Genomic DNA, 27,350 nt, shown 5'->3' on the forward strand with positions numbered 1-27,350 from the left:
ATTGGTCAAGCAGAGTGCAACAGATAAGGGTTGCCATGGTGGGGGATAGTTGACTCTCTAGTGGCCATTCGGAGTCAGTTGCTCTTATGCTTGCCAGACATTAACAACACCACGCTGGGCTCTTACAGTGAGAGCCTCGTGACTCGAAACGTCACAGGTGATTCGAAACAATTTCGAATCCTAATTGTTTATCGTGAAATTTATCTTTCGTTTATTCGTTTATGCAGGAGAGACTTGAATCGAGAATCCCTATTTTTTTCGTGGCTGATATTTTATAATTGCAAAAGAAAAAAGTGATGGAAATTGTCCCGGAAATTATTGTTGACATTTGCACTGGTGAATTTTTTTAGTGGCAATTCTATGCATAAAAGTTGAACGTGAATTTATACATTTGATTGTAGTGAAGATACAATTAAAATAAGGGTGAATTTGAATGAGCCATTCGATAGAAGAAATCAATCTGCCTTTTCTGTCTATTGACATGGAAAGTGCGCGATTTTATCGGTGATTACAATTTCGTTTAAGAAACATCGATTGTTCAAGTGCTCGAATTCCTCAAACTCGAGGATCGATGTGGAAGAATGCGGAGGAAAGAAGCTTGATATTCGTTTCGAACCTTCTTGTAAGGTCGTGGAGGTCATCAGGATCGAGAGAACAATGACGATTGGTAGTTAAGGAAATTGTCATAAAAATTTCGTGGAGGGTGATCGAGGGTTTGTTTTACGAGGGGGTTGTGGATATTATGTTAGCAACAGGGTTATGTGTATTTCTGGTGTTGGCGTTGGCGGGAAGCGCTTCGTCGCTTCTGCCAGAAGATTTCGAAGATCGGACTGCTCCTGCCAATCTCCAAGAAGAATGCGCCTCGAAATGCCCGGATCTCGATTTGAATCAGGTCAGAATCAAAATTTTATAAATATTATAATATAATATAAAATTATTCACGATTATAGAAATAATATATGATTCTCTCCTTTTAAACGTAAAAATTGAAATTCGAGATTTCGGACACATAAATCTTATTGAAACTTTATCGAAAATATTTCTCAACTCGTTTCGCAAATTCAACGAATACAGAATAATTCTATTTTCTTTTCTATTTTGTTTTCTCTCTTCAACATTGACCAATTTCGTTTGCACGCCACGCTGTAACTTGTTGCGCTTCCAACATACTATGTTTGCTCGTTTAGAAAGCAAAAAAAGAAAGAGAGAGGAAAAAAAAGAAGATATACAGCTCGATAACGAATTCCAACTTTAGTAATAAGGTGACAGGTTAGTATGGAATCTTGCACGTGTCCAGATCTACCATAATAGATAAAACCTAACTTATTATACATATATATATATATGTACGAGTAAATGAATATACGAAAAGATGTCGCTATCTTTTCTCTTGTTTTTTATCGTAGGCATTTTCGTAGTGTTTATCAGCATTCTCAGTGATTATTCGTAATATTATTATATATGGTCTTATTATGAAACTGCCATTAGATAAAAGTCACGAAGATTGTCGCGTGACCGATCGAAGGATGTAGACCATGCTTCAAGATTTTAAAAGACACAATCGTTAAATTAACCGTGAAATTTCCATCCTTTTTCCATTCTATGTTTTCATAGTGCGCATGCATTTGGCGTGAATATGATTGTTTACAGCAATAAATAATCGCAATCGCGGGAAAATTTCTTTATCGGTCTCGATTCGATGATGAAGAGGTCAGTATTCAGCCGTCAAACCGTTAATAATATTGGCCCGTGAAACGAAACGAGAACAAAAATCGATCCGTAATCATCGCGTCACTCTCCTGATACCCTTTTCGCACAAGATGCCGATTATTTTCGTCTGTTATATTTCAATTTACACTTTCTCTATTGTTCATTTGTCATTCGTATCATCGTTTTTTCTCTCTGTTGTCGGAATTTCGCGATACACACTTGGTCGGTCACTTCGAGAGAATAATATTATTTCACGGAAAAAAAAAGAAAAATGCAAAAAATATATATATATATATATATATATATATATGAAGAACGATATAAAAACCGGTCGATTCATTGGAATCACGAGAAGCGTTCTCGGAGCGAGGCGAGCGTAACACAAAAATGGCTCCACACGAAGGACGTATCAATTTAAGTCCACTCTCCATCCCGACTGTACCATTCATTAATTAACTTAACTACACGACGGCGCATCATCGCAGTCCATAAGCACGATCTCGAGGATGAAAGACGAGTTGTAACTATTTTATTAGCCATTTCTATTTTTCTGTTCTTTTTTTATTTTATTTTCGTTCTATTTCCGTCGAAATATCGATCAATATTCACATCTTCTCTCGATAAAATATTAAACGTTACATATTAAAACATATTCATTTTTCTTTGAGACGATCGTGTGATATCTTTCGAAAGGTTCATTCGGAATCGTACTTTTCCTATCTGTTTTTTCTTTCTCTCTCTCTCTATCTCTCTCTTTTTCTCTTAAGGCTCGCACAAAGAGCGAATAAGGCGATTGAAAGGATGCATCAGGAGAGATAAACGTAACAAAAGGCGGTCTGGAGAAATGATTAAATCGATCCTTTCGTGGAGAGTTTAATTGATAATTGCTGGCAATTTCGTTCACGCCAATTGCCAGACACTGATTACGAGATTCTTACGTCGAGTTTGTTCACACGAACCATAGGAACCACTCGTTTCGAGGGAATGTTCCTTCTCGGCTTAGCCTCTGAATTCCTTTCAGATTTTCATCTCGCAAGAAAAAGATGTACACGTTGCGATATCTTTTTTAAGCTTGGAAAGATTTCTCGAAACATTGCATTTCAATTACCCAGGGGCCAGATAAAAGAAATCATGGTTCAAAAATCAACTTCTCGATCTCTTATCTTCCCTTCGTCCTCTTCCCGATCTTCGCCCGTTTTTTCACATCTTCTCGGCGCCGAGGTTCGAAGGGCAACGTGGGTAACCATCCAAGTTCAAGATAAGAGGTATCGAGATTGCCGTGGGGTGAAAAAATGCAAAGCGGTTTATAAAATTCATTTATAGATTTACATTTGTGTTTACGATGCGTCGCGTACCATTGGCGCCCGTAGTATTTACTAAACACGAATGAAGAAATGAAATCGCGTTATCTCGACATGATGCCTAGGATGACCTTATTACTCTTGCATAACCACGATGATTAATTTTCTATAAGCTTCCGTGTGACATCAATTCTTTCGAGACCATGGTGTTACCATTTTACATTTGCTGGAAACTTCTATATTGATACACTTACTACTCTTACTACTACGCTCAACTCAAAAATATGCCAAATAAATTACCACAATTACTGTTTCGCACGCTTAACCGTTCTCTCAATAATGGTGTGGAATTTCTCAATTTCAGTTTTTTTTTTTTCTTTTTAAATTTTCTTCCTTAATTGGAAAATAATTACTTAAACGGCGCTTGTAATGGATCTCGTTACGCCTACGCGTTAACCTACATGCGATTTCATAGCGAGGCAGCCATGGCGTAATTCGACGCATTCATACATATAAGGATTCGAATCGGGTAGCGACAATCTGGCGAATTCCTATCTCTCGTGAAACTACGTAGAATCCGCAGGATCGTGCAATATTATATGTGTAGCCGTACACAATGAACTTCCTGCCGGCCACATCCTCTCACCTACAACGCGTGGCTGGTGACTTGCTAGGGGTTCACCTCGAAGTCCATTGATAATCGTGTGAAATTCGAAATTCGTCCTATCCCTGTTATTTACGCGAATCACGGATTATTATTACTATTTCGTTATTTCTCCCTTCTCGTCTGAATGAAATCGACACGGTAAGCAATATAAAATCAACACATGGAAAATTATAAATACAGCTAAGCGAAGCTCGATAGCTCGTAGCGGAACGATTCTACTTGGTTAAAAGTTAAAAATTATCTACAACGAAGCTGAGCCTCGTGTAATCGTGGTTTGACTGAGATTTATCGTAGCTACTTACAAGCTTACTAGTGAAAAATTTTATAGACGGAAGATTGGATGATGGATGACTTCTATGATTGAACGGATCGAAAAAGAAAAACCCGATAATTCGTTCGAGAATGATGGTCTGTCTCGATTATTTGAAGGAATGATTGTGTTATCGTCGACTTGAACTATCCAAAATAGCTTGGACTGATAATAGAAAATATTTATACGATAAACATATGTAAAATCTCTCGATATTCTCGGTTGAAACTAGAAGGAAAAATGTATGGTGAGGATTGAGGGAAAGGTCGTCGCCTTAGCGTATCTTAAGCTTGAATGCGACGTATATACACATAGGGGTCCCACATCATATTAGAATTTCACGAATTTCAGGGAATTTTTTTTCAAAGGGATACGGTTGATTTTCTCTCACGATCGATGCACAAAGATTGTGTAAATTGGCGAAGAAAATCTTACTTGAATCGTGACATACGTTAGAAAATATTGTGTCGGCTCGTTTCGTCTCGAGGGACGATCCTGTTAAATTGTCCAGCCTTTAGTCGCGAACAAATCCTGGGAAGTAGAGTTTCGGCGCCTTCACATGACGTCATATCAATTAAAACGCATGCACGTTTCATGCACGCGTATATCTAGACCAGTACACCACACCAGTCCGAAGATCGTAACGAATGGCAGCTGATGGCGACTGTTTTTAATTCATCTTATAATCTTGAAGGTAATTAAGGAAATTAAATGGTGACCGCGTGTCCAAATGCCTAGGTCCGATAAAACGATCGTTGCGCCCTAGGCAAATCGAATTGTTGAATTTTCATTTCAATTTTCATCCTTTTCATCCTTTTCAGAATAACATTGATTCATCGTATCAGAGCGTCTAAGAAATCTGAGAAACTGTTATGCAACCATCGTGGCAAAGAATAAGACGTGGAAATGATTTTTCACTGTAAATATAGTGATGAAAAATGCTTCCTGTTCTCCTGTGTTAACGAGTGCAAAGTGAACCAGGCGAGGTGATGCGTATCTTTTTAATTCATGGCGTAACGCGAGAATAATTGACGCGGTTCGTAGACGAATGCCATGTTTGCGGCCGGTCAAACGTTGGAACGTTGACTGCATTGCTTCTCAAACTGGTCGTTGAAAGGGAAGAGAGAAAGAGAGAAGGAGATGGAGCGAGAGGGACGCGCCGTTAAGGTGTTTGCCAAAGACAAACCTCAGACTTCAAAGGTAGATGTTCCATCCGAGTGGACACCGTCCGGTATACATTCAACACCGTGCGATCGTGGCTTGTTCGTGACCGCACGAAAAAAACCTGATACCCTTTGCCTTCAACTCGAAGCACCCTGTACGGGACGCTTTGAAACGTGTCAAAGGCCCCTCCAGTTATGCACCACTTTCAAACGTTTGAGTTAAATTTCGACGAATATTTCAATTTCTGTGAACAAATTATCGTTATTGTTGACTCGTGGATTTATCTTTATGAAGGCAAAATGCCGGCGATCGAGCGTCGAGCATGATACACGATGATACTTTTACGTAATTCGCTACGATACGTCGATTAATGTAAGGTAAATAAAAGTTAATTTTCGTTGAAATCATCGCGTTCCACGTAGACCTTGAGAGGAGATTCTGATAAAAATTCGTCTTGCGTGTGTCAAATTGGAGGGGAGAACGCGGTAGTCGGTCATTAGACTCAGTCATCAACATTGGAAGCATTTGGGGGCGAGGTGCAACAGTTGGCGAACGCTTTCGAGCGTGACGAAGACGTTGAATATGACGGAAGGACGTGCGGAAGGACGAGCAGGTACGCATTAAGCCATTACCTTAGATCAGATAAAACCGGCTCTTTACCGGCTGATTTCCGTCTTGAGAATGGACTATCTTTTAGCGAGAACAGGAAGCAAGAGCAAAGAAGCTAGAGTCGTAATAAAACGCAGTGACTTTTCAGAATTCACTGACACGATAATTCGTAGGAATTATTACAATAAAATGGATGGAAGAAGAGGACGAGCAATCTCGAAAATAAACGTGCAACGATTCGTTCAACAATAATTTATGAAAAACGAAGCACGGAGTGTTTCAATTATTGGCGGAGAATATTCTAGCAAGAGGAATGGTAGTGTCGCAGGGATACTTGGTTTCATATAATAGTCTAGGCGGTTTGATTAATCGGGTGCAAAGTTAAACGAGCATCGCGCCGGCCAAAGAGGCAAGGAACGCGATTCCTCGACAATGGAAAGAAGAGAAAAAAAATTCATCGTAAAATTGATACATCCACGCTGAAAGGCGATAGTCGCGAAAACACTGCACCATCGCTCTGGCTTTTGTTATCGGGCGGTTCTTTCACTCGTCGTGCACTTTTCGTTGTCTTGATGGGAAAATACAGAACAAGTGTATATTGTTATACGTCGTGGTTTTTTTTTTTTTTTTTTACGCAAAACAACGAAACTTGATTAAAATTTAATTGTTCGCGTGTACAATTTATGGCACATTGTTCCAAACAATGCCGTACGGACAGATATATTCGATATTTTTTTATTTGTAGAAAGAAAAATGGTATTTTTAATTTATGACAAGGGGAAAAAAAAATTGCGATTCGAACGATGGCAACGGCTTGGCCGCGTTACACGTAGGGGCCGTAGAAAATAAATTGAATCGCTTGCCAGCTTTAAAAGATAGTAAATTGTTTCATCCGGTTCAATTGACACCCCCGGTATACCTAGCCCGTCGCGAATGAATCGCCGAATGATCGTGCCAAGTCGCAGGATTCTGGTACCGTTTACCAAAAAAGGAAAAAAAAAAAAAAGAAAACGGTGATCGTTACATCGTTTGCACCTGTACGTTACGCGCTTCCGGTACACAGGTGCGCGTCCGGTATTTAATGGAAATGAAAGTTGGAAAGAGAAGAGAGAACCCGTTCATGGAATCGATTAGATCGAGGGTGGCGAACAATTCCAGTATTCCGATAACAAGGGGATGTGAAGCCATGTGTACCGCTGTGGGAATTTTCGGAGTCAACTAGTCCCCAACGCATACTTAATTAACCCAAACGATCGTATTTATTCAAAAATACCATTCGTATCACTTGTTTATGAATATAAATCGCGTGGTGAACTAACGTCTGCACATCTGCTTTCGCTTCACCGAAATGAAATATATTTTGCATGTTTTTTTTTTTTGAAAAATATCATTGTGGATACGAAGGGACGGTAATTAAATTTATGTTTTTTTTTTTTTTCCAGAATCGAACGGACGATTCAAGCTCGGAGGTAGGATGCGGTGTACGATGCAAAATCGACCAAGTAAGTGATTTGAAACTTACTCATCATCGATGAGTAAGCTTAGATAGATTTATATAGATATCGCTGAACGAGTTAACAGAAGTTTCGGAAACTCTTCTTCGATTGAACACGAAGACTTGAGCCTTAAGTTCGCCGATAATGAGGATAATTTTCGCATCGGTTGCGGCGCGAATTTAAAGTTCGTCGGGGAACGTTGTCGAACGTTTATTAACATAGGCGAACGTCGGAGACGAAAATAAAGGGACGCCGGTCCCCTGGCACAATGAAAGTACTTCCGCTGCCGTCCCCGGGGGTGCTTGTTCGGTAGAGAGACGGTAAATGACAAATAAAAACAAAGTCAGGTCCTTCGCCTCTCTTTTTCTCACTCTCTCTCTCTCTCTCTCCTCTCTCCGAGCGTATATACGTAGCCAAAGGCAATGAATGGATAAACGTATATACGTATTACGCGTACGAATGAAAGAATGGCCTGGCTCGTACGGCTTCGTAACTTTAAATTGGATCGCGTACAAGTGCGGCCTATGGCGGATGTCGCCAAATTACCGTGTGACTCCGGATTCGCTCTCTCTGTTTGCCCATTTCTTTCCGCTTCTCTGCTTCTGTCTGTCTCCTGTTTCACCCTGTTGCGGAAATCCATGGAGAACCGTGAATCCTACAATGTTTTTTTCACACCTTAATTTCTGATCTCACTTAAATATCCATTTAAATATATGGTTGTATATGGTTAAAGGGTGCTCTATATATACACAAAATCTAACATCTTGTACGTTATTGAAAAAGAAGATGAATTAACTGGGAGAGTTGACTGAAATGGGAGAGGATCGTTAGCACAAAATTTCAGTCCAGTCACAAAGGGAAAAGATCCGAGGGGAGAAGAAACCGAGAAAGGATCCGCCCTGTGGCCGGAAGGATATCCAGCAACGCGTGTCTCCAGGCTAGGAAACGAGAACCGCAATTAATGCACCGAAAAGGATAAAAGGGCCTACGACACACTTAATTATCGCGTGCCACCGAAAAAAAAAAAAAAAAGGAACGCAAAGAGGAACGCGACCATTAAGTACTCTGTCCCTTCCTCGTCGCGAGGATGTCATATTTATCGTGCTCGATCGCGTGCATTTTTTTCTTTTTAAATAACTCGATGGCACGAGGTTGCGTGCCAGCAGGCTGAAAAGCGTGCTCGAATACCACAGGTTGATACGTGAATTGAGCTCGAAACGATTTCCTCCCTCGCCTCGTTTCACGGTTCGTACGTTCCAGTAACGCGCGCGAATAACGGTTAGGCTCGCGGCCGACACGATTCAAAAGGAAGATGCTCTACTTTTTACTAAACGCAACCCTAATTGCCTTCCTCCGTTAATCCAACAAATTTGCCCGCAACTAGCCGTTAAACCTTGCCTCGATTTACTCGCGTGCTCCCCTTTTTCTCCTTTACGTAATTTCAGAAGAGAGAATGGACGCGAGAGAATTATAAACTCGCGCACGATACGATGAATTTTTATCCACGTAATTTTGATTGGGCAAGTTCGTGTGCACCGGGCTTGGCTTTGACGCTTCTTCCGGCAATTTCACGGATCGATTGCTCGGCAAACCGATATCCGTATAATTTCTTTTGTACGAAACGTTACCTCGTATATATGATATATATACATATTTTGATAGCGCAATATGTAATACGAAAATATAATATCGTAAGAAAATATAAGATATTCTATACATGGCTGAGTGCGTAAACAAGTAGTAATAGTAAATAAGGACTTCTTACTCGATCTTCTTTGGCGAAAACATATCTGACAGCCCGATTTTACCCATTCGAGTGTGTTTGTAAAGTAGCAGACCACCAGCACCCGGGATCTCCGTGACAAATCGCACACTTGACATTGACTACCACCAGTTTCCCTCACAGTTTCTTCCCCACATCTTTCCTCGATCATTATACCCATAATAAACAATTTAACATCGTGCACGATCTATCGTAAACGATGGTCTCCTGTTTCTTTTCTTTTTTCTTCTTTTAGATTAACGGAAATTGATTCGTTAGACGAGACGCGGAAGCACGGTGTGCGCACGCGCGCGTGCGTGTCGTTCTCTTCAAGATTCCTTCGATGATTAACATCTCGCGTCGCTGTTGTGCACAATCGGTGAACGGGGGGTTGAAGCGAAACGAGGAGAGAACGAATAGATCGTGGTAGAATGAAGATCTACGATCTAGGGGAGTTGAGTGGAGCGAGGGCCAGACTGGGGCGTAATGTGTGTTGAGGTTTTAATGAGGAAGTGAGAAATTAGCAGGCGCAGCGTCGAGCCGATGCGCCTCAGCTGTTTTCCACTGTCCGATAGTTTTGTCCAACCCCCATCATTGGGCCCAATCTCGAAACGGAGAAAAATTACGATCGTTTAACACGAGGTGAGCCGAATTCGAATTCCTGTGTGCGGACAACACCGAGAAGGGAGGGAAAACGTCGAAGGAACGAAGTTTCGTGCGAACTAATTGAAAAAGGGGGAGCGTGGGGCTGATATGGGCACGGAGCCAATGAAACGTCAAGAGAAATATGATTAATTAAGACGTTAAAAATTATCGTCGTCTAGGGTCGTTAGGGTAGACGTTCACAACTATCGTGCATTGCCGAGATAAATGCTCGTTCGACACTTCTTCTTCTTCTTCTTCTTCTTCTTCTTCTTTTAAAGGCAGTTTTAATTTCTTTCTTTCTTTTATATATATATCTCATTTTTCTTTTGGATTAAAATGGATCGATCGTATCTTGTACGCGGAATCCCCGAATAATTGTTTAAAAAAGAAGCGATTCGTTCCGTTCGTTTTGATAGATCGATTTGTTGCAATCATTGTTGAATCGTTCGAAGCAGTCGAATCGAATTGCCACCAAATGTTTATTAATAACTTATTTATCTAATGCTGGAGGTCCCTTTCGTTCTAGACTTTTCAGACCATTTGACCTGTGGAGATACCCTCCAATACCATCGTATACACACACACACACACACACACATACACACATGTATGTATACGTAATAATTATTGACCAGTCGCGCGAAACGAGATTTAATCAATGTTTCGAACGGTTGTTTCCCTTTCTTCGTTTTTTCTTTTCTTTTTTTTTTTTCTTTTTCAGATTATTGAATTTAAGGTTAAAATGTTAAAATTCTTATAAAAGAAAACAAAATGATATATTTCGTAATCTTTTTATTACAACTGTTCCATATTTCCGTTCCTTTCTAGATATTATTTATACAATTATTTTCGAATAAAAAGCAAATGTCCAATTTTATTTATAAGATCGATTTCGAGATGATAAAAGTGATGGTTAACATGCAGGTGCATGGCTAATCCCTTGTAGAATTAATCTTTCTATAGCGAGGTTATTATTCTAAAATGTCGAGAGGGTATCATTTATATGCGGCGCCTCTCCAACGCGGCAGAGTGTCGATCAGCCTGACAATTGGTAAATGGCTCTCTTGTATCTCGAGATACGATGTTGAAATAATACGATTTTACGAGGTGCGGCAGCTGTTATACACGGTGCAGTCACTGTAGTAATAAGAGCCTACCTTCGGGTTTCGATTTTCATTTGAAAACGCGATCAAACATCGATTGTCCATTATCTTTTCCAGAGAAATTAAAAAAAAAAAAATATATTAGAAATAAAATATACAGATTCATCTCGTCGAAAAAGTAGGAATTATAATAAAACGAGACGATCTAGAATGAACTGGAAAATCTAGACAAAACTATTATAAACTTGCTCTTCCTGAAGTTCTTGAAACCAGCCATTGAACATGCCATATCGGTCTTGTGTATTTACATTTCGTCAAGCACGCTTCCTTTCAAGATGTTCTCAAGGAAACGAATCTTGCAAGATATTTCCAGTTCATCAGTCGATTCGGCAACCGGATGGAATTTTTGTTTACCCTCTCGACGAACTCGTATCCTACGTCGAAAATGCAACGAAACGAAACGATCGCGATTCGATTTATAATTAAATAAGATCGGCTGTGAAATCGGTTAATAAATAAATCAAGCAATAACGAGTAATTTTCTAAAACGTGATAACATTTGGTGATCTTGGTTTATCGGAAAAAAGATTAAGCTCGAGGAACGTATCAGGCGCCTGAGCGTAAAAAATTTCGTACGATCACGATTTCCATCGCAAATAAGCACGCGCGCTCTCGTGCTCTTGATTCTTCGTATTCTTAAGCTCTCTCTTCCTCGTCCTCTTCTTTTCCATCTTCTTCGACCGGCTTGTTGTCGCCGACAAATGCCCACATCCTCTCGCGCAGAAAGTTAATGCGTTAAACTTCGGTTCGCAAATCCATGCTCGGCACGAACCGACCGGCTGTCTTATGAACGTGGGTGTTACTTGAGGCACGTGCCTCGTACCGTCCATCTTTCAAATACGACAACCAGATGTTCCAGTTAGTACACTTCAATGCCAAAATGACGCAGCGTCCCATCATTTCTTCGTTTCTCGATTCGATCATCCGCTCCTTCTATCGAGAATCGAATTAGAGTAACGATCAAGCTTAAATGGGCGCGTGCTGTCTAATTCTACTTTGCACCTGCATTTTTTATTCTTGCATCTATGTATAAGCCGTGTTTATATAAGTTAAGATGAACAGTTTAAAATAAATCTGTAATTGTTTATCACGAATTTATTGAATTATATATTCAATGTTTTCTTTACAAATTGTTCAATGGTAAGCTTATAAGCTTGTTCTACTACGTGTTTGGTCAATGAGAAAAGTTGGCGCGTGAACAAACATTGTGTAGTACAGTCTAACGTGCATTTATTCCGTTTGTTCCAGTGCACAAAAGGCTGTGGAGCGTGGCAACGAGCACTCGATACGAGTTGTCAAGCTGTTTGCGTTAGTATAGATTAAAATAATATGGTAATATTAGTATATATATAAAAATATTAATTATAGTATACATTCAAACGATAAAACAATATGATACAGTAAAACAATGTTATTTCTAATTCTAATGTTAAATGTCACTTTTTTTATTATTATTATTATTATTATTATTATTCTATCTATTCTGTTATATTATCATTTCATTGAACGCAATGAACGTCCTCAACGTCAACTTTATTATTTTTTAGAATGGAACCCAAGAATTGCTACCACCCAAAGAATTATATTGCGTTCTGGGTTGTCACGATGCGCTAAATCGTTACTTTCAACAATTAAAAGGTAAAAAAATTATATACGCTTTATTATACGACAATGAACGATCTTTAAAATTCTTTCTCATAAAGAACTACTTCCTATTTATCTTTCATCTTTAAATCACGGTTTTCGATTAAAACTTCTCGAATTCTTTAGCGTAACGATCTACCGTGGCCACTTTTAATGGTTCCTCATCGTAATAATCGAAGTTGCTGGTGTCATCCGGCGAATCGCATTTCGGTATAAAAGTAGGTAATATTTTTTGATTATACAAATCTAACCATTTGATCGACTGAAACCATCTGTGGGTTTTGATATCCAAGCTACCTGACTTCAAATTACCGTATCTCTTTGTAAGATCCACTTGCAGTATGTTCTTCAAAATGTCTCTTAATTCTTCGCCGAAGTGATGAGCAAATTTGTATTTACCAGCGACGATCTTCTCGTATATTTTCATCGGGTCTCGCGAAAAGAATGGCGGATAACCAGCATTCATCTCGTAAATTAAAACACCAAAACTCCACCAATCGACAGATTTGCCGTACCCTTTCGACAATATCACTTCCGGTGCGAGATATTCAGGAGTACCGCAAAGAGTCCAAGTTCTACCGTTGATCATTTTGCAAAACCCGAAATCCGTTATTTTGAGATAGCCAGTATTCTGGATTAAAATATTTTCCGGCTTCAAATCTCTATAAACCAGGCTACAATGATGAAGATATTCCAACGCAAGAGCAACTTGGGCGGCATAGAATCGTGCCAGATCCTCCTCGAACTTTCCCATTCGTCTCAAATGCGTGAACATTTCTCCACCATTGATATACGGTAAAACCATATACACGTACGAATTGTCTTTGAAACAGAATTCCATGAAGATGATAAACGGGAATTTGACGCATTCTAATATCCTCTTTTCGTTGTACGTGTGATCCACCTGCTTCAGTTTCACGAGTTTCGATTTATCCAAGATTTTCATAGCGTAGAAATTTTCAGAAGTTTTGCATTTCACGAGTATAACACGTCCGAATGCACCGGTTCCAATTGTTCGAAATCGTTCGAAATCATTTAGAGTGACGGTATCGATTTTGTTAACCTTCCATCTTTCGAAGAACGCAACTTTCAATTCATCGAGTATTTTCTTATATTCCTCGAAATGATTGAGATCCTCCTCCTCCTCCTTCACTTCATTTAAAAGCTCGTGATTAAGTTTATAATTTTCAAATTCCATGTATAAAAATTCTATGTAAATTAAATAATCTCGTTACGCAATAACTATAATAAATACGGTTATGTTATCGATTGACGGTCGCAAATAGGGAACAACAATATCGCAATATCGATATTCGATTTTTGTCGAGTTTACATGTGATCCTCATGATCTCTACGCAATAACGATACTGATATATATATATCCATCGATGCTCGTTACCAGCGGAAATAGGTATTCCACCGGCACCAGCACTGGTAGCTGACTCGTTGACCGCGACTTCCTTGCGTCTCGAATGGAAAGGAATAGACATCGAAAGACGTGGCGGAGGCATTTCGTACTTAGTCCAATGGAGGTACGAAGAATTGGCCGAGACGTGGCAATATTGTAGAAATCAATCGTGGGGTGAGGATGATCAGATTTTGGTCGAGAATTTGCAACCTTATACAAAGTACAGGGTAAGCTCTCTATTTAATCTATTTAATAATATTAATGTATTGCACGTTTATTTTCGTTATACGTCAATTATTTATTCTTTCATTCGTTGAATTGCAGTTTCGCGTAGCGTTACTTTTAAAATCGTCTCAACACAATCCCGAGCCTATCGTCTCCGCTCCAAGCGTCGTGATACGAACGCTGGCGGCCGGTTTACCAACCTCAGCACCGGTAATTGTAAGAGCGGTGGCAGTAGACAGTTGCCGCGCGTCTGTGTCTTGGGAACCGGGCCCTTTTCCCAATGGGCCACTTTTGTCTTATGTCCTGCGTCTGCAAGGGGCTGATCACTCCCAGCTTAAGGTATACGCCACGCCAGAACTACAATAACGCAAAAAAAAAAAAAAAAAAAAACGATACTCTCATCGATCGTTCGTTTTCTTCTCTTGCAATCTTTTTGTCGTAGTTTTGCGCGTAGTTATCTGTTACTATTGCAAAGTGCATTATTCTTTGACACGAGTCAAAGCCTCGAGCTATTCTCTTTAAGCTATTTATAATTTAACTATTTAGCACATCGATGCAAAGTCGATTGCTCTTTTCTTTTCTTTCTAACTGTAGCAAAAAGCACTGTCTGAAATAGCAACTGGTTCTACAAGGCTGCACACTTTTCATCCAGATATAATGTACATTATAGATAAGTAAAAACAAGCATGTTTGGAACGTATGCATGTTTTCTTTTATGATTTTAATCTATTTAAATTGTAGAACACATTTGTTGATATATCTGCCTGTTCATACGATTAACCGTAGTTTTTTAAATTTTGTAAAATTATTTATATCAAATAATACGTCACATATTTTCGTACATGGATCTTTGTCGATTAATCGGTTACTCATGATCCTGATAACATCAGTTCGTTAACTTGTAAGAACCAGAGTACTCACGAAATACGTTTCTGGCATGGCGTTTCTCTTCCTATTCGCATACCGCAATTGTACATGTCCAACGAGGGATCGAAAGGGAAAGATACGTAGACAATTCGATTAATACTGTTTCATAATCGATCGACAGGATATACCAGCATCGGAGAACACGGATCACTACATGTTCCAAAATCTTGAACCGAATAAGAATTATTCCATTAGCGTGACCATGAGAAACGGAGTTGGAGAGGGACCACCTGCGGTAACTTACATCGTGACAACTCCAGAACCGGCTGGTACGCTTCATCGCTGCGCTTATTAAACTGATCAATTTTCAAACGATTGTTATCCAAAGGAGATGTTAAAAATATTATACGATGTTCCAGTGAAAGACACGCAACAACCTATTTTAATCCTTGGAGGTCAGCACGTGGTTATGAAACAGGACGCGGATATGTTGGACGATCCCAGTGTGGTTTACGAAAACACGAGCACAATTCGAGGAGTGGCGATTCACGTAGCCTCCGCGCAGCTTTTCATTTCCGATTCTTTGGGATACGTGTACAGAACGTCGATCACGAAACGAACGATACCCACGGTGATACTTAGCCCCAGTCAAGTGAACTTCAAGCCTCTCAGTCTATCCGTTGATTGGTTGAATCTTCACCTGTACATTTTGGGCGAGGTGAAACACGCGACCACGGTTTGGCAGATAGCTAGATGCAATTTAGACGGAAGAGGTTTGACGGTAGCCGTGGCTGGCTTCTTAACGCGACCCACACACATCGAGGTAGACCCGTACAATGGTTACTTGTTCTGGGTCACCAGAGGCGGTTTATACCGATTAGATCTGGCTGACATAAGTAACGGAGTTAAGCACGAGGTACGTACGTTTCCAGCGATACGCATGAAAAAGTTGATTTCGAAAAATTCGTCGTAAATGACTTTAGATCAATTTTCGCAGGTTCAGCCGTATTTGATTCTAGAAGACGCCGATTTAGGAGCATTCACCGTCGATCATACGAACTTTCGTTTATTGGTTCCCCATCATATTCAAAACACCGTAATATCCGTCTCTTTGGATGGCCGCGAAGTTTTAAATCTTCGCGCCAATACGCAGCAACCGAAATTCAAGAACGTGGTTTCCTTGGCCATGGCGAACGGTTTGTTTTATTGGACGAACGGGGAAGAGGTATTGATAGAAGGATACCATTCGGGACAAAACAGATATTTTCACAATGCTTATCCAGATAGGTGCGAAAGTTCATTCTTATTCGGTCAACATCGATGTCTATGACGGACGCTTGAGCGAACGCTTCTTCCTTCCAGGTCGAACGGTTCATTTGTCAGTGTCAATGTACTTATGGACGCGAGCCAGCCCGTTCCTGTCCCCGTAAATCCTCCTACAGGCGTGCAAGCTGTGTTGGGGGTGGAGAGGGCGAAAGTTTCCTGGCAAGCGCCTCATCTATTGGGCGGCCAGGGGAAAGGCGCTTGGCAGAATTGGTCTTACGAATTGGAGATCAAAGACGAGTCTACCGGAGAGACGATTCATCAGAAAGATATCGCTGGCTCGTCTCATACTGTGCATAATCTTCGAGAGAAATCAGAATACTCGATTAAAGCGGCAGCTTACACGAGCGCTGGCAGAGGGCCGTGGTCCACCGAGTTCAGGGGTCGAACATTGAGGTAAATTATCGTTTAAAATTTGTTTTTTCTTCTTGGCAAAAAGAACACTATTTGGTAGATATTCATTTGTGATTATTATGATTATTATTTTTGATTAATTTTCTAGAGACGGATCACACGCGTCCATATTGTGGTCCGCGAACGAAGGTCTCCTAAGGAGCGATGTAACCGGAGAAAATATCGATACTTTGATATACAAAGCGAGTTTGAAAGAAGCGGAGGTTGATTATCATATTGTTGATGTCAGTTGGTACAAAGATGTGCTCTACATCGTAGGAAACAATTCTGCATTGTATCGTTACAACATCACGAGTCATCAAAAGACGAAGATGAATATTCATTCTGTCGGAAGCGTTGCCGTCGATTGGATATCGAAAAAATTGTATTGGGCTAATCCAAAGCAACAAATTGTAAATCAAATAACTATATTTATAATCTTATTGGTCAAATATTTTATACCGTGTCAATTCATCTGTCTATATTTCTCGTTCAGATAACAAGAGCTAATTTAAATGGATCTCATCAAGAACCCATGTCGATCCTGGCCATCGTTAAAGAATTAATGATCGATTCTTTGGAAGCGTATCTATATTGGTCGACAGGCCACGCTGTTGAAGTAGCTCGTCTAAACGGACAGGACAGAAGATATTATCACTCGGATGAAATATTTAATGGAAAACAAGTGATGGGGTTAACATTGGACACGGAAAATAGATTCGTTTATTGGATCGTTCGGAGTTACGAAAGTGGATCTATTGTTTATCGAGCGCCAACGTCTGAGAGGATTTCTATGAGCCATAAAATCGTGCCTGAAAAGGTTTTTATCGTTAAATTATATTTCAAATAAATTTTGCGAAAAAGGAAAAACTGTAATAATACTTTTTTTTTTTTTTTGATATTATCTTTTAAGATCTCTGCTCTGCAACATCCAAACATGCAAGGTCCTTTATGCTACTTCTCGGAACACCTTCTCTGGCTTCAAGACGATCGGAATGCGGTGATAGGCGATCTGTCTGGCCAAAACACGGCCGTAATAAATGGTATCACTTTGTCGGGTCTTCACATGGTAGCTATCATGGATCCGGCACTCCATCAATATCCGAAGAACTTTACATCCGAGATCGTAACGGTATTACCCAACGCTGTCAATTACGACAGTATTAGGGTGGAAGGAACGTGGAGAAACTTCAACATATCCTGGGACCCGGTGGAGAATATCAATTATGGGACTGTGTTTTATGAAGTAAAATTTGCGGATTATATCAACACCAATTCAAATCCAGAGATAACGACGGAAACATCGATGCCTTACAATAATTCCGAACAGATTTTGCCTTATTCGGTTCTCGAGGTCACTGTAAAAGCGTTTACGTATTGGGAAACGGCTCATCATACGAGGAAGATATTGAGATCACCGCAGAGTGTTCCGAGTCAACCAACGAATTCCAGAGCATTTATAGAATTCCATAAGGAGCCATTGAACGAGAACATTGATATATTTGCGATATTTAGGTAAATGATGAAGATATTTATCGTAGTCAGTAGAATTTATTTATTTCAAGTAATTGATGATTGGTTCACAGATGGGATCAGCCCGAGTTCACGAATGGTTTGATCACAGGATATACGGTACAATGTTGGTTCAAGGAGCACAACGTCGAGATGCAAATCTGCGATCAATCGCTTATCCCATCCACGTTGTTAGAGTACACCGTTCAAGACCTGTTGCCAAATATGACGTATTATTTTCAAGTTCGAGCTCATACGAAAATTGGCGCGGGATTGTACACAGACGTGATCAACATTTCCACGATATACGAAAATCCGGTGCCACAATTGTTGGTCGCTACAATGGACGCGGTTAGAATATCCGATTTAGATCAGGAAGTGAACTATACAATTACTCGACATATCGCGGTCGAGGTTACTTATCTGGCAGCAGAGGGCAAGATTTATTGGATCAACGAAATGAGGGAACTGGTAACATCGGATTTGAATGGATCAAATGCTACTAAAATGTTGGCATTAAACAATAGTGCACTTAGCATAACTGTCGATTGGGTTGCGAGGCATCTTTACTGGTCTGAGTTGAGTTATAGAGAAAATGGCGGACGCATTATGAAATTAGACTTGACCATGTGGCAAGTTGGAATTCTCAAGTACGAATGTATCGTCACGTCGAGCAGACGTATCGTAAATCTTGATGTATTACCATCCACAGGGTAGCTACTATTTTTACAGAATCTTTTCCAACGTGTCCTTTAAGTTTACTTTATAATCTGATTTAATCTATTACAGATCATTGTATTGGATAGAGACTAAAAAAGATGGCGGGATAATAATGCGATCGAATTTAGACGGGAGAGACATTCAACCGTTCTTCAATCATATAGATGATTGTTCCTGTCCTTACAGACCGTCTGTCAGTCCCGTGATGACCATCGACAGTACCAATTTTCAGAAACCGGTCATGTATTGGATTTCCTTGGAAGGTCACTTAAATATCGCCGATATCGATGGTTGTGCATGTAATTTGATAGCAAGCGCGAGTTTCAATAAAGGATTACCGCCAAAATCGTTAACGGTCGATAAGATGAATATTTATTGGTCCAACATCGCGGAAGATCAGATTTATTTTGTAAATAAAAAATATCCCGATGACGCGGAGATCAGACACTTCTATTTGCCATCCGTACGAAGCATTAAAGCCCTTGGAAAATCCTTGCAAACCTATCCGATCACGAACTGTTTGATCCCTGATCATCAAGTATCTTACAATGTGGAAGAAATGAAAAAATCGGCAAACAGTATTACCGTCAGACTTCCCGAGCCTGTTTCACAATTCGGTTGCGAAAGATACAGTTTGCCCACCACATTGTACACGATATACGTATCTCAGTGTTTAAAAAATGATCCTAATATGTGCGAGAACAGCGACAGGATAAAGTTACAAACTTACAACAAAGAATACGAAATAAAGGATTTAAAGCCTTTTACGAACTACGGATTGAAACTGGCTTTGAGTAATTATTATGCCAATTTGGAATCGATGAGTTTAGAATTTGGTTCCGGTGTTGTATTACAAACCGAAGCAGGAGCACCTACGGCCCCAGAAAACGTAACTGTCGAAGCACTAACGCCAACTTTGGCCATTGTATATTGGATGCCGCCAAAAATATTAAACGCCCCAGCAGTGAGATACGAAGTGCATTGGAGGCTGGTTCGATTAATAAATGGAGCACGACAGAAGGGAGAGTTTATAAAGGGTACAGAGCGTACCACGGACGGTAGATACTTCACCATGTTGGAACCGTGGTTACCCGATCAAGAATATCTCGTGTTCGTCCGTGCTTATCCCACTCACGTTAACGATGTTTACAGTGAAAGTTCAAGTCAAATAGTTAAAATGTATCCGGAACCTAATAATTTAACTTTAACCGGAGTTAGCGTAAATAGCTTGAACGTATCTTGGGTACCAACGATCAACTTGATGGTCAGATACACGTTAGAGTATAAGGATGTTGCCATGGAAGATTGGCAAGTGGCGAACGATTTCAAGATAGACAAGGACAAAGTGACGTATTTTATCAAGAAACTGCAACCTCGAACTTTGTACAAATTCCATCTACTTCTGAGATATCCTAATTACAAGAAGGATTTCGTGTGGCCAACTGATGGAAGATTCACGTTTCAAACTTTAGGTAATAAACTTCAATTTTAACTTTAACCTACTTGCTTTCTTTACAATGATACATCGTTCACTTGGAAAATAGGTGATGTACCCAGTGCTCCTGGTATGCCTACGGTAACCAAACTTCGTAATTCAGTCTACCAATTGAATTGGAAACCGGCACAAGCTCATGGTTCGCAAATCACGTTATATCGCGTCGAAGGGATGAAAATCAATGAGATTAACGAGCAAATAGACTCGACTGGGAACGCAAGTTGGAAGTTGTATTACAATGGTACAGACAATTACTGGATAATCACGGGAGACATGGATGACAAGTATAGGTTTCGAGTTCAAGCTAGGAACGCGTACGGTTTCGGTGGTTGGAGCAGATCCAGCCCGATCATTGATTTAACGGAAGCTACCGGAGGGATATTAGCGGCTCAACAACATCTTGGTTTAGTGTTGGGACTTAGCGTCCCTGTTATCATTATTATGCTCATTTGTTCCTGTTATTTCCTTTGCCGTAAGTGTATGATAATTATAAATAAAGTATATATTTTTTAACGTTTAAAGTAATTCTTGTTCAAATTTATAAATCGTATTGACGAGTAGTGTAAAAGATAAGTTCTTCTTTTTTTTTTGTAATCCAGCAGTGTACCGACAACGCAAAGAAGATAAAAAGGCGGTCTTACCTCCATTAGTAAGCGACGTCGAATTAGCGACACTTCGAGAGATACCACGTGGAAATTTCGTTCAATCCAACGCGTTATACGCGTCTACATTGCAAAACGATTCAGACGATTCTACTCTTCCTAAAATTAGAAGGGAGCAAATAACATTAGCGAAATTTTTGGGTAGCGGAGCTTTCGGAGAAGTAAGTGATAAATTATAAATATACTTCACGAGATTGTAAATGTCAAAATCTCTATCACTGTATCATTATTGTAAATGTCAAAATCTTTTCAGGTATTTCAAGGAAATGCGAAGGATTTGGAAAGGCCAGGAGTCACACCAGTCGCAATTAAAACGCTTCGAAAGGGAGCTTCGGCCCAAGAAAAGACAGAATTCCTTCAGGAAGCTAGACTCATGAGTCATTTTAGACATAAGCATGTACTCAGACTTTTAGGAGTTTGCTTAGATACGGATCCACCGTTATTGGTGTTGGAACTAATGGAGGCTGGGGACTTATTGAGTTATTTAAGGGCAAGTCGATCTCTGCAACCATCGGATTCACACGCGTTACGACTGCAAGATTTACTTGCCATGTGTGAAGATGTAGCAAGAGGATGCCGTTATTTAGAAGAGCTTCATTTTGTACATAGAGATCTTGCGTGTAGAAATTGTTTGGTATCGGCCAAAGATCGAGAGAATCGTGTCGTTAAGATCGGTGACTTTGGACTTGCTAGAGATATATACAAAAACGATTATTATCGAAAAGTAAATATTCTGTCTAATCTAACAATTTTTAGTCTTAATATAAAATAAAAAAAAAAATAAAAATAAAACAAATATTTCCATCATAGGAAGGAGAAGGATTACTTCCTGTTCGATGGATGGCACCCGAATCTTTAGTAGATGGTGTATTCACCTCGCAGAGTGATGTCTGGGCATTTGGTGTATTAATGTGGGAAATTACGTCGTTGGGCCAACAACCGTATCCTGCCAGAACAAATATCGAAGTATTGCATCATGTACGTGCAGGTGGAAGATTGCCCAAACCTCTGAATTGTCCACCCGCGTTACATCAACTCATGTTGCGTTGTTGGAGCGTTGCTGATACCAGACCAAGTTTTAAAGTTTGTCTAGAAAATATAGTTAGTCTTCGAAGTACTATAGAGGATGCGCAATTAAATCCAGTTCATGCTAGTTATTATTTATCTAGAAGGGGTAAGTTTCTATTACATATAGATATTTGCATTATATGACTCTCTGGCATGGAACATAAATCTACATTTTTTTTCAAATGTATTAATTGCCAATTGAGCAAACACATCTTAGCTTATAAGATTTCAGATCGCTTCTTAGAATGGTTCTTACAAAGTTCAATGTTATCTCATTTTTTATCTCACCCCTCACATGCATTTCAATCCATAAAGATGTTCATTTACATCAACTTTTTGACATGTTTGCAAAATTAAAAGTTAACTTTTTATTTTGAATTGGGGGATGATATAAAAAAATTCGCCTAAAAATGTTCAATCATTTATGACTAAAACCTTTCCTATTGCTTCGTATATCTATACGATTTTTATAGTTTTATTTTATAGTATAATTTAATTTCTAAATAAGCTAATAACTGCTTTGTTGACTAATAGAATTATCTAATAGATCATAAATGAATGTATTTAAAAAATTCAATTTATTTTTCACATATCATAAAATGAACATATTGTTTCGAACATAATCATGTTCAATAATTATGATTCAACTCGACAAGATGCATCATCATAAAAGTGTTCAATATATAAATTTAACAATTTGCTTGAATATATATTTATCATTGCATGGCTCATGCTTGCAGGCGTCTCTAACATGGCTTACTTTGCTGACGAGAACCAAAATCATAACAATTCAGGTAGGTTCTCTTCGTGAAACTCATCTGTATGTATCCTGCTTTCTCGATCAATGTCTCTATTCTACTCATTCGTTAGTTCGTATCAAAATTATTAATTGAAATTGAATATAATAAGATCAATTGATTTTCTCAGGGAATTCATGGAAATCCAGCAGTTCAGAAGGCAGTCGAGATATGCAACCATTCCTTCAGAATTCCCATAATGCAACACCTACATCACAATCGGGGGAAATGCCAAAATATTTAGAATTATTAGCAGATAACGAAGATATTATTTTAAAAGAAAATTCAACAAACGGATACGAAGTGCCACGATCAATTCACATATCCGATCAAAATTTAGCCAATACAAATAAAGCTAGTACAAACGTAGATGTAAAAAGTAATTTGCATTCTGATGCATCGCAAGAGCAAAAAGATATTATTTCGAGCGATGTTAAAGAACAATTGGAAAAAAAATGTGATAAAAGATCATCGATATCTAGTTTAAATTTACCGGAACGTAAAAGAGCATCGATCACAAATATGACTGAGAAATGTAATACTTTAGATAGTTCGAAATTAACTAATCCTACTATTAAAGCGATATTAAAAAGAGATTCATTTACGTCATTGACTGATCAACGGAAAAATAAAAGAAACGTAACTGAACGACGGGGATCTGAAATAAGTTTAGAAGGTAGAAGCTCTAGTTCTTTAAGCTCGAATATTAGTTTAGCACCACCTACTCGACCTAGTTCATCGTTAATTAGTTCACAAAATGTTCTTCCATTAAAGAATTGTGTTATTGGAGGAACTGGCGAATCAACTGATAACGTCGCGAAGAATACATTACCGAAAATTCAAAGAACTCATTCTAATTTACAAAATGGTAAAGCTAATATACCTTTAGTGATAAACAGTGCATTATTAAATTTGTTAAGACAGACTCCAGTTGTTGAAGATAGTAACAATATAGTTACGTATACAAACATTAATACGGATGCCGTAAGAGTAAATGGATCGTGAAGTTGTTAAAGATATAATAGATATTATTATTTGATAAAATATGTTTCTACAACAGCACTGTAATTTCAATATAATAATTATGTCAAAACTGGAAACATGTATAAAGTTCCATAGCTTTAAACTGCCATATTAATGTATATGTACATATTTTAGATTTAAATATTTGAAATTTATTTTACATAAATTGTGGCAGAAGATCTTTAGTTAGTAATAGGTTTAGTTAATAATCAGATCTAGCATCTAAGAAACGAGAATAGTTGTAGAGTATTATACGTGATTAATCTGTAATAGTTTTTGATACTACTTTAGTGCAACTAATGTATTTATTTAATGACGCGAAAGTACGATTAAATTTTCACTGTTCATTGTACAAATTTCATATTTAGTGATAGTATAAAATATAGCATTAAAATGATATTCATATTACATTAAGCATTTGTTAAGTTTTACATATAAATATAGTGATTCTTTTTAAAATAGTACAATTAAGATTAAATTTAATGTGACTGAACTGATAATTTTTGAAATTTATATTTTAAAATTTCATTATTACTATTTTATTAGCAATAAAATCCAAAGAGGTGTGTAAATATTTTATTAATATAAATTTGATATTTTTTAAATTTCAATAATTTTTTCCATGAAAGTATTAAAATAATATTATATCCATCCAGAGAATTATTATGAAGTATAGGATAATAAGAATAAGCGTGAAATTTTCTTTACTTAGAACATTAAAAGACTAAATAGTTTATAAAAATAGAATTGGTAAAATCTTAATTTTTATAAATTAAGATACGAACATCAATAAATGCTAATTAATATTTGAAAATTAAATAAAAAAAAAATCTCATATTGTATTATATTTTTTAATTTTTTAATTTAAAAAAAATACCTATATATTGTCTATATAATGTTAGTTACAAATTTTGTGGTTTGTAAGTAAGAAAATCAAATTTTGTAAATATTTCTACAAAATTATATTAGAAAAAAATAATTTCTACATGAATTTTGTATATTTTATATATACATATCTATACAATATACAAGTACTGTTATAAAATTGCATATAACATACAAAATTTATTACTTAAGTTGGGTAAATAAATTTCTAAATATAAATGAATAAATTTCAATGTATTTCAAAAATGATTTCTTACAATCAATTTTTCTTCCTGATTAGATAAAATGTGAAACTTGTGTGCTGACAATTTCCTTTGTTAAGAAAAAATTTCACAAAACAAATATTATATTGTTATTAATACTTCATATAAGAATTGATTAATTTTTTTATCAATTCACGTAGTAAGTTTTTTTACTTAAAGAGAGTCATAACTTAGCCTTACAATTTGTCCTAATAAGTAAATTATATATTCAGATAATATGTTTAAAATATTTTATAAGTTCTTAAATATTTTACAAGTAAAATCCTGAAATAAAATATATAAATATCTTAACTTCTAAAAGAAATAAAATATTTAATAAATATTACAAATTAAAAAATATAATACCTATGCAGTAGTAGTAACAGTAGTTGCATTTGTAGTTGTTAAGGGAACATCATCATCTAATGAATCATCTTTACTATGTTCATGTAATAAAACATATTCCCTGGAACTGAATCCAAATCGTACTACATCTCTTTCTAATAATTCATGGTATCTTCTTGGTTCCAATTTTACATTATTTACAAATGTACCATTTGCAGATTCTAGATCTATAAGGTAAGGACGAACTCTTCTTCCTTCACCACCACCTTCTTTTTGAAAAGATACTAAACGATATTGTAAAACAGCATGCTGCTTAGAACATGAAGGATGATCTAATGGAATATCAGCAACTTTACGGTCTCTTCCCATAAGGTAAGCTGATTGCCTATGTACATATAATGTAGGCAATGCCTTTTCTCCTTTGAAAGGATATAATCTCCATCTACGTTTTGGTTTTCTTGCATCTGGAGGTTCAGAATATTTAATTACTACACCATTAACAGTATTTCTGTCTTCCGTTAATTTTCCAGATAATTCAAAATTTGGTTTCTCTTTTTCTTGTGGCTTTGGTTTAAGTTCTGTTTTAACAATAGGTTTACCCCATTCCGGTGAAGGTTCTTTTTTTATTTTTACCTCTTCAAAATTATTCCTTGTTTCTTTATTTACATTGTCATGTTTCTTAGTATATTCCATAGACTCTCTGTGCTTTTTAGTTTTTTCCTCATAATCTCTGTGTCTTGGACGAGATTCTTCTCTTCTTAAAGGTGATCTGTCATATCTTCTTCTATCATATTGTCTATCATCCTCCCTCCTTGGATGATCATGTCGACTATCCCTATATGCCCTATCCCGTTCGCCTTGTGATCTATCACGATGTATATCATTATTTTCTCTTCTTACTTCTCTGCTAAATTTGTGAACGTCCCTACCTTCTCTCCTATCTCTGTAACTTTTATTCTTGTTGCACGATTCCTTTCTGTTCGATCGTCTTTCTTGGTTAGGGTATTTATGTTTATGTCTTTTCCGAGATTTCTCATGACGACTATCGTCACTACTTTCAGAACTGCTGCTCGACATGTTTATATTCAATATAATATAATTCCTTTAACAGAATATTGGCAAATCACCCTTTTAACATTTTGATGTAAAACGATGAGAGCAAGATAACCTATAAAATAATAACAATATAATTTGTTAAAAACATTTAGTTTGAAGTAATTAAAATATTATTAATAAGCAAATATAAAAAATTATACATTCATTCTTACTCGTTTTTCAGTTAATATCGAGATATATTTTAGATTTCAATGTTTTATAAAAATATCAATTACCTTATTGGTAGCAAACGAAATACATGCGTACTCACAACTATGCGTACCAAACTTAAAATAATGAAATATGTCTATATATTGTTATATTGTATTTCAATAATTCCCTAGTATAAATTCTAGAATATTTATCATCATAGCCTTTTAGCATAGACGAAATATAGACCTACATTTAATATTTTGTATCCTACGTTTTGAAATATCGATCATGCAAAAAATCGGAATGTTTGATATGTTTTTTACGATTTAGAAGAATAAATAAGAGATACAACATAAGACATATAATCCAATTATAAAAATTGGTAAAGTCAACCGATTTTTTAAAATAAATTCGTTACACTGCTTTTCAATCTAATATATTTTCTTACGACATAAGAAAGCGAATATATGTATATATATATGTATATATATGTGTATATATATATATAAAATATTACATGATATATAAATATGAAAAAAAACAAAAATTGGATTGAATAGATTCTATTAAAATTTTTAATCAATAATTTTGACAAATAAAATAATTTTGTACAACAAATTTAGACAAGAATAATAGAAGAAGAAAAATAGAAATAGAATAAAAATT

At 37.3% G+C, this 27,350-nt stretch overlaps 3 protein-coding genes across 8 annotated transcripts; 1 reads left to right on the forward strand and 2 right to left on the reverse strand.

Moving 5' to 3' along the window:
• The first annotated feature begins 76 nt into the window (after window positions 1-76).
• On the forward strand, window positions 77-25,095 carry sev (receptor protein-tyrosine kinase sevenless). Of its 5 annotated transcripts, none has more exons than XM_031915283.2 (21): window positions 77-892; window positions 7,204-7,263; window positions 12,076-12,135; window positions 12,375-12,465; window positions 13,874-14,106; window positions 14,204-14,443; window positions 15,153-15,300; window positions 15,391-15,887; window positions 15,969-16,258; window positions 16,334-16,690; window positions 16,797-17,100; window positions 17,184-17,507; window positions 17,601-18,202; window positions 18,274-18,912; window positions 18,989-20,391; window positions 20,464-20,886; window positions 21,014-21,237; window positions 21,330-21,800; window positions 21,887-22,250; window positions 22,885-22,938; window positions 23,072-25,095. In XM_031915283.2, exons 1-21 carry the CDS (start codon window positions 743-745, stop codon window positions 23,944-23,946), a joined length of 7,809 nt encoding a protein of 2,602 aa, XP_031771143.2. In that variant the 5' UTR covers window positions 77-742; the 3' UTR covers window positions 23,947-25,095. The 5 variants fall into 5 exon arrangements, with proteins under 5 accessions (XP_031771143.2, XP_086768237.1, XP_086768238.1 ...); XM_086912111.1 differs by having other exon boundaries at window positions 21,017-21,237; XM_086912114.1 differs by having other exon boundaries at window positions 96-892; window positions 14,204-14,314.
• On the reverse strand, window positions 12,467-13,772 carry LOC105734906 (cAMP-dependent protein kinase catalytic subunit 1). The gene has a single exon (XM_012484018.3). It carries the CDS (start codon window positions 13,667-13,669, stop codon window positions 12,575-12,577), a length of 1,095 nt encoding a protein of 364 aa, XP_012339472.3. The 5' UTR covers window positions 13,670-13,772; the 3' UTR covers window positions 12,467-12,574.
• LOC100863987 (putative serine/threonine-protein kinase DDB_G0280133) lies at window positions 25,065-27,323 on the reverse strand. 2 transcript variants are annotated; one of them, XM_012484102.3, is made up of 3 exons: window positions 26,768-27,323; window positions 25,458-26,604; window positions 25,065-25,376 (listed from the first exon to the last, which is right to left on the reverse strand). In XM_012484102.3, exon 2 carries the CDS (start codon window positions 26,511-26,513, stop codon window positions 25,458-25,460), a length of 1,056 nt encoding a protein of 351 aa, XP_012339556.1. In that variant the 5' UTR covers window positions 26,514-26,604; window positions 26,768-27,323; the 3' UTR covers window positions 25,065-25,376. The 2 variants fall into 2 exon arrangements, with proteins under 2 accessions (XP_012339556.1, XP_031771157.1); XM_031915297.2 differs by having other exon boundaries at window positions 26,705-26,829.
• Between the last annotated feature and the right edge of the window lie 27 nt (window positions 27,324-27,350).

The sequence above is a fragment of the Apis florea genome, unplaced genomic scaffold (assembly GCF_048593485.1).
Source record: "Apis florea isolate Af1SG1 unplaced genomic scaffold, ASM4859348v1 contig_3367_pilon, whole genome shotgun sequence".
Taxonomy (NCBI): Eukaryota; Metazoa; Arthropoda; class Insecta; order Hymenoptera; family Apidae; genus Apis; species Apis florea.